General features: G+C 37.1%; 1 protein-coding gene across 3 annotated transcripts in view; it reads right to left on the reverse strand.

The window, feature by feature from the left end:
* ITGBL1 (integrin subunit beta like 1) overlaps positions 1-12,575 on the reverse strand; it is a 125,156-nt gene that overhangs the window by 86,005 nt on the left and 26,576 nt on the right. The window contains exon 1 of one of the 3 annotated variants that reach the window (XM_064718409.1): positions 1,708-1,779. The exons of the other annotated variants lie outside the window; for them this stretch is intronic. Within the exon in view, the coding sequence (XP_064574479.1) occupies positions 1,708-1,723 (16 nt within the window). The 5' untranslated portion in view covers positions 1,724-1,779. Of the gene's footprint in view, positions 1-1,707; positions 1,780-12,575 lie in introns of those variants that run through there. 3 annotated transcript variants of the gene reach the window in all.

Here is a 12,575-nt window from a genome sequence, read left to right on the forward strand (position 1 = left end):
TGAATACAATTTATTCAATCTTTCTCCATAACAAGTAAAAAAAAAATACATATATATATATATAATAGTGTGATTTTCTTGGAAAAGGTGCATCTTCATGAATTTATTATGAACACTGCTTGGTTTAATCCCAATTAGACAGCAGGTATTTTTTTAAATCTTGGAAATGCTTTAAGATCAGACAAACAGATATAAATTATCACACGTGTTTCTAATTTCTTCTACATGGCTCACCTGATTGCTTACATAATATTCAAACACACTTTTCTCTCATCTAAAAAGATAGATTATTGCTACTTTGTATAGTGTCAGAAATACTCTGAAGGACGTCTGGCCTGGACCTCTCCAGTCCACCATCACAAATACAATCATTTCTATTCCACTTCAGTGTCCATGGGCTGGAACAGATAGGAAGTGAATGCTGAACCTACTGAAAAGATCGACAAAATTCCTTTCCGACATCCACACCCCTCACAGTGTGTATGGGTGCTGATTTTCAAGACCCTAATTTTCTGCATTACAAAGCAATTGTATATTTTGTTAATTCCAACTGAAATCAATGTTCTTGAGAGGTGCTCAGTACATCCCAGAAAAAAGGTCCCCCAGAATGCTGGGATTTTTTTCCCACATGGGGCTGACCGCCCCCACAAACAGCAGGGTTTACACTTTGTGGGCATAAATTACTGGTTAGGAAAAGAAGTTTATATTCATTTTAGAAATACATCACAGGCAAACTGCCTTGGAAGCAATTTAGCATTCCTACTAGTTAAACTGCTGGATTATTTCTAAGTGCTATTTGGTGGGCACATTTTGCCTAGCAACAAGTGCCAGATGTAATTCCATTTCCTGTACACACAATAGAGGTCCATAAATTGCTTCAGGTTTAAGCATTCTGGCATTATAGCTGCTGTTCAGAATTCATTTAGTCACAAAATATCTTGCATACAAATACTTTATATAATCTCTTTACACAGATGAACACATCTAAAGATAAACACGTGAGGGATTTTTGGTTTGTGGGTTTTTTTTTCTCCAAATGCTTTTGGCTTTTCATAGGAAAAATAAGGTCATGTAGTTGTAGGACAAGGGACAACAGCTATAAATTAAAGAGAATAGATTTAGATTAGAAATTCAGAAAAAAATCTTTACAGTGATGGCACTGGAACAGGTTGCCCACATGTGGATCCCAGTTGCTCCATCCTGGGAACTGTCCAAGGCCAAGCTGGATGAAGCTCTGAGTAGGCAGATCTAGTGGAAGACGTCCTTGCCCATGGCAGGGGGGCTGGAACTAGATGATCTTTAACATCCCTTCCAATCCAGGCCATTCTATGGTTTTCTGATATTAGCAAAAATACTTTGAATAACGCGTACTTAGAATGAGAAGCCAATGTAATAGCATACCTAGATTCCAAAAAGACTGCAACAAACATAAAACTACTTAAAAAATTAGAAAGTAAAGTAGAAAATTAGTAATACATAAATATGGCAGGGAACTAACCAAATACTAATTTTTATTGGTGTACTGAGAGTTTGAAGATAACTCTAGGTGAAAAATAGTGCCTGGTAGCAGAAACAAGAAAAATTTTAGTATGAAAAGCACTGGTAGAAAGGGTATTCCTTAATAATACTTTATAAAGACAGTGAGTATTGATCATCTGTTGTTATCTTAGTCCACCCTGTTGTCTTCTTAGCACAAAAGTTTCATACCTTGGTGCTTTTTCATGGGCTGTTCCTCCAAGCACTGACTGCCACTTTCTTCTCCACCAAGTAACCAACCAACTCCAGTTCCCTTCTCAACCACCCACCCCCCTCTTTTATAGCACTCTTCTTCTCATTGGTTACAGTTGTGGCCTGTTAAAGCCAGGCCTGTTCCTAATCTTTGATAACTGGCCTAGTTACAACTCCTTTGGGGTAAGATTACTTTCTACACTATCTTTATTTTCTTATATTCTATCATCAACAAAGAATTTGAAAATATTTCAGGATGAATATTCTGCATGAAAGTAGATATCTTGAAAGAATACAGGTCTGGATACACCTGTAATCAAAAAGAAACTAAAACAATATTTAGAAAATATCACCTAGGTGGACCATGTGATCTGGATATTAACCTTTGTACTAGGTAGGTGAGTATTTAGTTCTTCAGTGACTGGAATGCAAGATCATAGTGAAAAGGATACCACAGTATTTGCATGAAGTGGAAGGAAAATTGCCACAGATGGTGGAGAAAATTGTAGGGAAAACACTCAGGAAAGAACTAAGTTCTAAACAGAAGAGAACTGCAGGACTGTACTCCTCCCTATTACTAAGTTATCAAAAACCATTATAATTTGGTCTCCATACACAACTTTTTATCAGGGATATCATGTGGAAGCAAATGTAGTAAAACTACCTAAAAGAATTTAAGTTTATCTCTTGTCCCAGATAATGCTGTGTCATTTCTCTTCAATTTAAGAGATGATACCTCCATTGGGACTATGATAGAGCAAGATGCCAATTTTGAAGAGACTATTTCCAGGTCTATCCAGGTCTATCAGGTTGGAATTTCTCATCACCAGATAAATAATGTTATTATTCTGAAGTTAAAAAAATTCCAAAGCAACAAATAAACCACATTCCCCACCCCCAGATCCTCACTAATATTTAGCCTTAAGTGTTTATTGCTCTTCAGGTAATATCTGTTTCATGAAAATTTTTTAAAACAAATAGAAATAATAGTTTGTGATATTACTAATGTTGATAATCTAAATAAAAACAAGCACTAGCAGGAAGAGTACACAATATCCCACTCAGCATTTCAATATGTGTATCTGGTGCTTAATTTCTCCACGGATGTTTAAAAGAAAGAACAGTTCATAAAGCCTTTGAAGACAGAGCTAAATATTGCACATTATTCTTCTGGCATTAAGCAAGTCATAAAGGCTACCTGGAAGTTTTTCCATTGCTTTTTCAGACAAATCATTTCCACATACAGATATGTGCATTTCTCCACTCATATATAAAATATAGGTACATATTTACTATAAAAATAAATATACTTTAATTAGCACAAAAAATGTATACATTTTGCAAAGGTATTGCAAGAAGAATAGGAAATAACTAAAATGGTAGACTAAGACATATTTACCACTCTACATGCTGCCACAAAATGTCAAAATAATTTTTTAAAGGTCTCTAAAAATATATTAGGAAAATAAGCTTCCACCACACATCAATAATGCGTAAAGCAGAAAACTGTAGTGGGTCTGCTTAAAATATCTTTTGAAATAGAAAGTGGGCATTTTTTCAGTACAAATCATCAGCAGATTTTGAGAAAAGCAAATAGAGCAAGTTGAATTTTGTTCTTGTTCTTAGCACATTCTTTTTCAGTCTTTCTCTTTTGCAATAACTTTTCTTAAACTACCTTTTCTTTGGAAGGAAATTGAGAGATCAAATGTGAATGGCAACAGGATCTTATTATGCATACTTTTTTATTTATTAACTCAATATAGGAAGTATTTTCTTTTCCTTTTTCACACAATGGCTGCCTTGAAAGAAAAATGCAATTCAGTTAACTTGCATTTCAAACAGATTTTCTGCCTCCACACTTTCCAAAAGAGAGCTGCATTGAAAACTCAAGAGTTTCTGATCTCGTAGTTGTAGTTAGAATGTTGTGGGAAACAACATCAAAGACTTTACTGAAGTCCAGACATTCAATAGCCACAGACTTTTTCCCTCATCTATGCAACGGGTTACCTTGCTATAGAAAGAGATCCAGTTGGTCAAGCAGGACCTGCCCTTCCTAAGCCCATGCTGGCTTGCCTGGTCCCCTGGTTGTGCTGGGCATGCTGGTGGTGGCACTCAGGATGGTCTGCTCCATGAGCTTCCCCAGCCCTGAGGTCAGACTGACAGGCCTGCAGTCCCCCAGATCCTCCTTGCAGCCCTGCTGGTAATTGGGAATCACATTTGCCGAGCTCCAGTCAACTGGGACCCCCCTGGTTAGCCAGGGCTGCTGGTAAATAATAGAAAGTGGTATGGCAAGGAATTCTTACGTTCTTTGACTTTCTGGAAGTGCTTTTCATCTGTGTTAGTCTTGCAAAATACCTCCAGACCTTCCAGCAATAACATATAACAGGTCAGGATGTTTTAGATTGGGCTACACATGGGAATGTGTGTAGGAGTAAGCAGTATCAAAATATTCTCTCTTTTTAAGAACAGCAATACCATTAAGACTTTGCAGACTGTAAATTGCAGAATGCTGAAAGCACAGAGCTGGATACTCAGCTAGTTTCAAACTGGGATGAAAGTGTGATTGAGATGCAATAATCAAATTACTCTATACACTTGTAGCAGCTAATGGAGACTAAATTCTTAATCAAGTTACACTACCTTTTTCTTTGTGCTTTAAGCTGTTTCAGCATGTATTTTTCCCCTCCCATAATGCACAGCCAGAATCACTCCCTTTTACCATTTCTGGCAAAAATAGATCAGTGAGAAAATTCTTCCAAACATATTAACCCACTTAGAAGGAAGGGAACACCAGGACTAGTATAAAGATGTCTGCATGCTCTTGTACTGACCTGGACACAGGAGATCTCCCACATGCTATTAAGCTACAAAGCCAAGGTGAAGTCATACTTCCTATGCCATGGCATTCATTTGCAGTGAAAGCTTTCAAAATAAAAAATAGTCTTGTTGAAATCATATTTCATCCTTAGGATCTTGTGTCACCCACGTCCCAGCACATTCTGTCCTGGTACTCTAGCTCAGTCTCTCTGAAGCAGAAAGAAAGGACAAAACACCAGGGAACAAAAATCATGCTATTTTCAGGAGCAGTTTCCACCCTAATTTCACCAGTGCAGGATAGAAACACCTCTCACAATTCCAGCTTTCCATTTCTGTTCCAAGAATTTTCGTATACAATGGTCTGAAAGTGCCATGAGTGTCATTTGATGCATAGTAGCTTTACAGGTTCCTGGAAGAAAGAGAGGACAGGCCATTCTGCAGAGCCTCTTCCATTGCAAGAGTCAAGAAATTTTTGTTTCAAATGAAAATGTGAGGGCTCATTGTGAGCTTACACCATTAAGAAAAGCTAGAAGGGCTGTACATACTGATCTGACCTATCATCTGCATTAGTGACTGTCTACAAATTTGGTTTTTAAGCTAGGTGTTTATTGTATGGATCAGTCATAGGTTTTGGACAAGAGTCTGCAGCTACTGGTAATTTTCTGGCCTTGCAAACTCTTGCAGCCACACATATGAACCTAACGCTTGCTACGACACTTCAGTGGCTTTTCTCCTCTTTTTAGTATAAATTTGCAATTTTAGACAATGTTTAATTTTCCAAGTATTGAACCAGTGAAACAATTCCATTGTAACACGCCTTGGAAATCAGGTAAATCCAACATTAGATGTGTTTTAGAGAGGACAATTGCTCCAGAAAAGTGAGTTTCAATTAATGCATTGAGGGTTTTTTGAGTGTTTTGAACTTTGAGCTGTTTATGTTTGTCCTTATTGGTTTGGACTTTGTTTTTTTCTAATAACCTTCTCCTCTGCTGATTGGAATGAACAGCAATATGAGGATTAAAGTGGAAACCCAGTCCTTTGCATATCCCATTGGTGGGAATGTCTGCTTACATATAATTACTAGCCTTAGATGTCAAAGATGTCCAGATGTCATCATTTTAACTTGACCTCTCTAAGTTTAAAAAAGAAAAAGACTACAAGGGAAAAATTTCTAATGCTAGAAGTGTAAAAATGGAGAAATCTAATTGTCCTGCTTAAAAAAAACAATAGAACTCTGAATTCAAAACACCTTTTCTTTGCTTTACATTTAAATTTCTGTCTCAGGTAAGGCTTTCTATATAACTCTGCTTTGCTATTTTTCCTCCAGAGGTTAAAATAAATCTCCCAGATTTCTACAGAATTGCACCATATGACTTCCTGCTGACACTGAATTGAAACATATAGTATTCTCCTCTACAGCCTTCAAGCTATAATAATCTTCCATGGCACTCCCCCATCTCAGCAGTCTAATATCAGCGGATATTTCTTTAATAGTCTAAAAATTAGCATTTAAAATGTTAATTGCTTCCTGACTAATGATGAAAATTACGAGTTAAATGTGCAAGAATTATTTATAAATTGCAACAGCACACTAATTTTCTCTTCATCTTATAAAAATACAGCAGCCAATGAGGAATTTCAGAGCAATTAGTAAGGTAGACTACACAAATCTGTGCAAGTCAAGCCTTTGTAGTTTGTACTCCATGTTTTTCTGGTCTCTGAGGGTAAAGAGTGCCAAATTTCTTCACCTAAGAAAACCCACTAGATAACTTCACTCTCAGTGGTTTTCTTAAACTTCCAAACTGGCTAATTAATTTTTGCAAGAATTCAGCAATGAAAAATGTAATAGTTATAGTGGTGTCAAGTTTAACATGCAAACATTACCACAAACAGTGGCACAATTTAGCAATATGTATTTTTTTTCCATTGATTCTAACATTTAGAATTTACTTAGGTTCACACATTGGAATATGAATGAGGCACCTCATTTTTAGTATGACACACACTAGTTAACACAGTTCCTACAAGTTAAAATACACACATACCTATGTAATATTACTGCATTGCACAGGAAAAAAAAAGAAAAAAGGAAAGATATGTGTACATTTTTTTTTTCTCAACAAAGTGAGAAACTGGGTTTTCAAGAAGTCCCTTAAACTGGCTTCTTTGGACTCCCAAAATATTTCTACAGCTGTGGCTCTGTGGTTCTGGCTCCCTATTCATTAACTTGAAAGCCACAAAACTTGATACTTTTCTCCAACTCTTAGTCTAAGACTCCATCCAAGAAATACCTGCAGCACTGCCCTACTAGGAATGAATCCTGAGCACTCATACTTCAATATCTTTCAAAATCCAGAGATTAATTATTTCTCCTGCTTCAAGTCTAGTAGGATGCAAGAGAAAATTACAGCTGGCCCAATGTAGGAGATAGAAAAATCCACAATTTATTTGAAAAAAAAAAAAAAAGAAAATTAAATCAAAGTCAATACCTTTAAACAGCAAGAGTAAGGTGAGAGAATAAGATAAATATGGAAAGCATGTAAACAAGATAGTGATAGACAATTAGAAGATAAAAATAAAATGCTACAGTGACATTTTACAGACAGTTTTAAAAAGACAGATTAATTTTTACTCTGCTGGCCCCAAGTTACCACTTTGGCAAGAAAGTGGAGCTTTTTACAATAACCTACTTTTAGTCTATGCAGATCTACTGTAGACTGAATTAATTCATCATCAGTATTCATTTATACTGAAGCGCCTATGCCTCCAAGTAGAACAGAGAGGATGTTTTTTAAAAAAGAAATAAAATAGTCTGAAAATAAGAAAGATAACATGAAGGGTTTTGTATACTGTTTTAAAAGTAATTAAAGCTGCATTTGCTTGTTTGTCCATCACTTTTTGCAGCAGTCATGCTAAGGGCACAACTATTTTCATAGCACCACAAGGAACATATTTTCACATTGCTAACATATTTTTAAATAATTGCTCTATTGTATTAGGAATAAAGCACTCACAAGTGGCAACACAGGATTTCTTTCATCTTTCTTAAATCTGAATATTTCAGACCCTGCTCCAACACTGCTTTTCTATCCATTGATAGCTCACTAAATACAGCAGCACAGCACACATTTATGTACAGATGACATGGGAGTGCTGCCAAGTCACAGAAGCATAGAACCTTAGCATTTTTATAGTTGAAAAAGGATCATTGAGTCCAAATAGGATACCTTTCAAACAACTTAAAATATTAATCAGAATTAATTTTAAAGGCAGATCAATGGCAAATCACTGAACTGAGTTTCATTATAAAAAAGCTGAAGCAAGCCTGTAGGTCCTCACAAAATCTTTTCCAGTCTTCCTGTTTTTTCACTACGTAGCATTTACATAAATCTTTAGCTACCTCAGTTTAGAAATTGTCTGCTGCCCAACAGTTTTATGGACAGTCAAGTCATGGTTTGTGGGTCTCAGATGAAGCTTCCACTCAGCCCTGAAACACAAAGGAACTTTGCATGCACTATGCTGCAAAATGGGAGAGAAATAGCAGGTGGAGTCATGAAGATGGATGTTCAGTGGATATAACCAGATGAATGGTCTGGCTATAATAAACCAGGCTAAGGAATCACATGCTGAAGAAATTGCCTAAACCCCTGACAATCCCATTCATACCAAGCCTTGCCACCTGTTCTTGGCATTTGAAAAAGAATCTGCATCAGAAGAGATTAATCTTACCTCCAGGGCTAGTCAAATTTATTCTAGCAAAATAATGTGAAGCATATAACCTTTCCTGAGAGCATTTATAAGAATGAGATAAAAAAGATCAAAATTTGAGTATCCAGCAGGATTATGTTACTCATCTTTGTCATGAGAAAGAAGAACTCACTACAGAAATCATAATTTAAAAAAATAAGAAAGTAAGCACAACCTAAAAGGCCATAATCATTATAAACAGACCTAATTTGTAAAAGCAAATGTGGGCATAAGGCACTCAGCCCCCTTTGCTTTTCCAAGAACAGCTCCCTGTGTTTTTCCAGGAACAGCCATAGAAAAGAACAGTGTAGGTGTTCAGAACAAAATTATTTGGAGCATTCTGTCAATAGGGAATGATCAATTGATAGGGCACTTGGTTGGAAAATATTAGCAAATTGTAACCATCTGTGATGCTGAAAATGCATGAACATATTCCTTGTCAGTGTGCTCAGAACAGATAATGCTCTTGACAGAGCTGGGTAGAGTTTACAGCTCTGTCAAGAACATGTATACTGTATATTACCATGATATTTGTTCTTGATCAGCTTTGTTGAAAGAATTACTATCAGAACTTCCCCACATTCAGCCAGTTAGTTTTTCTGTAAAGCTATTTTACTTTTTCAGCATACAGCATGCATTGAAAAATGTTGTCACATTTCCTGGGGCTTTCCCATGGGCCTTGGTGGCTGCAATTACAAGAATTTACATAGAGTAATACACTGAGATACATTTTGTGCAAATACTGTCAGAACATAATGCCTTCCAGGACAGTAAGTATCGCAGTTATTAGAGTTTGGACAACATGTCATCATACTGATTAAAATTTTCAGCTATTTTGTATGCTACATGAAACCAGACAGAAGATATTTTTATTTTTAATTTAACTAAGTTACACTACATCCAGACTTTTCATTCCAGTTCCCTGTGCTCTTTCAGTGATATTCCAAGATAAACTTCCAGTGAATAAACATTGACTTAGAACATTTGAATTATTGTCTTTATCATAAAAAGAAAATCGGGGAGAAAAAATGGCATTAAGGAATTTGAGTCAATCTGCCAAGAAAAGCCAAGTCATAAGGCAAATGAGAAGACAGCTCTGAAGCTGGAAACACATTTGTCTGAAGATTCTGCCAAATAGCCAGATGTTTCTGCTACACAAGTGCACCCAAAACTCAGCACAGGAATCCTACCAGAAGTTACTATAGCACAAAATTAATGACCAATGCTTAATCAAGGGAAAAATACTCATTTCAGACCATGCTTTCACTTTTTCAAGTGCTGTCAAGAAAGTTTAGAATAATCACAGGAGAAAGGAAGTTACCAAACAGCTAATTGATAAATGCATCTTTAATTCGCTGTAACCACTGGCACATGGTAAGAAGTAATTGAAACAGAAATCTATTTATGCAATACATAAAAAAGGTTTATGAGACAAATCATAATAAAATAAGTAAAAAATCATATTAAAAATAAATAAACAAAGTTGACCATTTTTTCTGTAGAGTAATAGGAATATTGAATGAACTCTAGACTACAGCATTTGCCTATGACAACTAGAAAATCACTGAGAGACTGATGACAGACTATGACTTTACAGTCTTTGCAAAATCACAGCATTTAGTGATATCAATAGGAATTTTATAAAATTCCAAGACACTTTCCTACAGCCATCTCAGTGGACAAAAACTAGAAATACTGCCCTTAATTTTCATTCTTGCTTTTCTCTGCAGTGAAATAGTAGAGATATTAAAAATTAAAACTTCTAGTGGTCATTGGTGTGACTTGGTCACTGTTCTCTACAGTAGTACTAGCTGAATCTTTTGTTGGCAAAATATAACTAATAATGCTAAGACAGCCTACAGCCTAGCTTGAGTTCTCTAATTACCAAACATCAATTATGAGCTTTTTTCTTTTTTTAATGTTGGAAGTAGTTACACTTTTCCATGGGAATAGAGACAAATCTTATAATGGTAACAAGTACAACAGAAGTGAATTCAAGCTAATATAAACAGTAATTTGGATCCCCAATGACCATAAAAAAATTAAGACCTAATCTTTGGCATAAACTCTGAAGGCCTTTGTGAGTAAAATACATCCTGGCACTGAAAGGAAAAGAGGTATGGGTTTCCAAACTTCAAAGACCTTGACTTTGCTCTTAGAAGGAGTGCAGTACTTTTGCACATCATATGTACATGTTAAACTTAGGTTTAAAAGAGCTTTAAAACTTACTGAAGTTTATTCTAGTTGCAAGAATTCTACCAGCTACTTAATTTCTAAAGAGATCATGAAAACTAGAGGAATAACTGGATCTCTCAAAATTAATTCAGATCGTTGTTTAAAAATAAGAGCCATTCGTCCTTCGTCAGTAAGATCTGGAGCCTCAGGTGTTGCCCCTCACACCCAGTGCCACACAGTCACACTTCATAAGATCCAGGTCCCCCTGTATCACATGGAAGAGCAGCAGGGTCAGTAACTTGAGGGCTGGACCAGGCTCAGCACTGTCCCTAAGTCTCAGGTCCTTAACTCTGACCAGCAACAAAAAACCCTTGACAGCAAGATGGGCCACCAGACTGTGACCTCCATTCCCTGCCACAGTGATGTCTTGCTGCTCTCTCCTGGTGCTGCTCTGGCTCTGTTTGTCACTGAGTGCCAGAAGTCACAAGTATCTGGGCTTTGTCATAATTTTCCAGTCATATAAAATGTACACTCTGCATGCCTCTCTTTCAATACAGCTGTGCACCCTGGTTCCTGTAGCTACATGGTGTGGGAGATGATCTGGCTCCTCCTGCAGCTCCTTTTTTTTGTGACACCCTCCACCTGCAGCAAGGGCACCATCTCCCCAGCCTCTGCCTTAGCCAGAGGCTGAGGGCATCAACTGTGTCCCCAGACCTGGGAACTACAGTCTCTTTTGAGACCACTGCCTATCCTAAGGCTTCTGATGTTCCAGAAATATTTTTCTCCAGTCAGTGCTGATAACAACAGAGCCCTGTGGCACATCACCACCAGCACGCAGCACATGATTTTGCTGCAGTTTGCTGATAGTTCATTAACTTCAAAAAGGTATGCTTACCATCCTAAGCTTGATGCAGAAGCAGTCCTATTACCATCATTCACCTGTGGGTTGATTAGTGAATCAATAAATTCATGATTTGCATTGAAAACACTGAGTATGCCCTGTATGCTCCTCAGTAGAATGCCTGTGAGCACCTTAAAGAAAGTCACAATTTTCAGCTTGTTCTTTCAAATGGTGTCCCTAGTTCATTTCAGTCTCACTGCCATCATCCTGCTGTGACAGCACCTACTACTGCAGTGTTTTCTCAGCTTATGTGAGGGGTTTATTTGCATATCCATAAATTCTAGCTAAAACTAACACAAAGATCTACTGCGAGGCTGGTGGTGCAAAGTGTATCCCTGATAAATATAAAAATATACACAGCATCTAGAACCAGAAGTTTTTTTTTTGAAAATGTTCTTTCCTGCCTGACTTGTGACTTCCACAAGTTTGCATCTACTGATGTAATCAACTTCTTCAGCTAAGAGAGAGTCTAAATTGTGAATTCAGAGACATTCTTTCACATACTAACTTAAAAGCACTTTCATGGTCCAGCACACATACAAAGATGCTCTCAGGTAACAGTGTTCCAAAAATGCCCTTTGTGAGAAATTCTGGGCAAATCCAAAAAGTCTACAGATCTGTCTATGGTTGCAATCCTCTACTGAGGACTCGGGCGTCCTTCCTCCCCACCATTTTCCAGGACACATCCTTTGTCTAGCATCAGGCAGAGGACTACGGCCAAGCTCAGGCTTAAAAACTAAAAGAAAAAAAATATTAACATCTCAGAACTCTGTACAGGCCACTAAGCAAAATTAATCCTTCATCCAAATGCACTGGAATGACCACTTCTCACAACTGAAAAAAACCCCCAGTTAAATAGGAACAGAATTTGTCTGCTTGTCTGCATGTACTTCAGTATATTATCATCCCTTCAGTCCCATGGATCAGACTTTGTTCAGGTCTCAAGTCCAACAGCCAGTAACCATCTGATTAAACAATGATTTATGTGTATTGTTAAACAGCTACTCCTTTGCAGAAGCAGCCTTTACCTCTCCTTCTGTGGCTTCTCTCCTTGCATCAGCATCAAAGGTGTTCTGTTTGAACTCCCTGAAAAGGCAGTCTCAAGCTTTTTTCTATCTGGAATGATATACAGACAATGCTACAAAAAGCCTCTCACAGCCAACACCTCGTTGCCTCTTGCCTTTTCATGCCTCACAGAAGTTCAGAA

This window comes from Zonotrichia leucophrys, chromosome 1, assembly GCF_028769735.1.
Source record: "Zonotrichia leucophrys gambelii isolate GWCS_2022_RI chromosome 1, RI_Zleu_2.0, whole genome shotgun sequence".
NCBI classification, from domain to species: Eukaryota; Metazoa; Chordata; class Aves; order Passeriformes; family Passerellidae; genus Zonotrichia; species Zonotrichia leucophrys.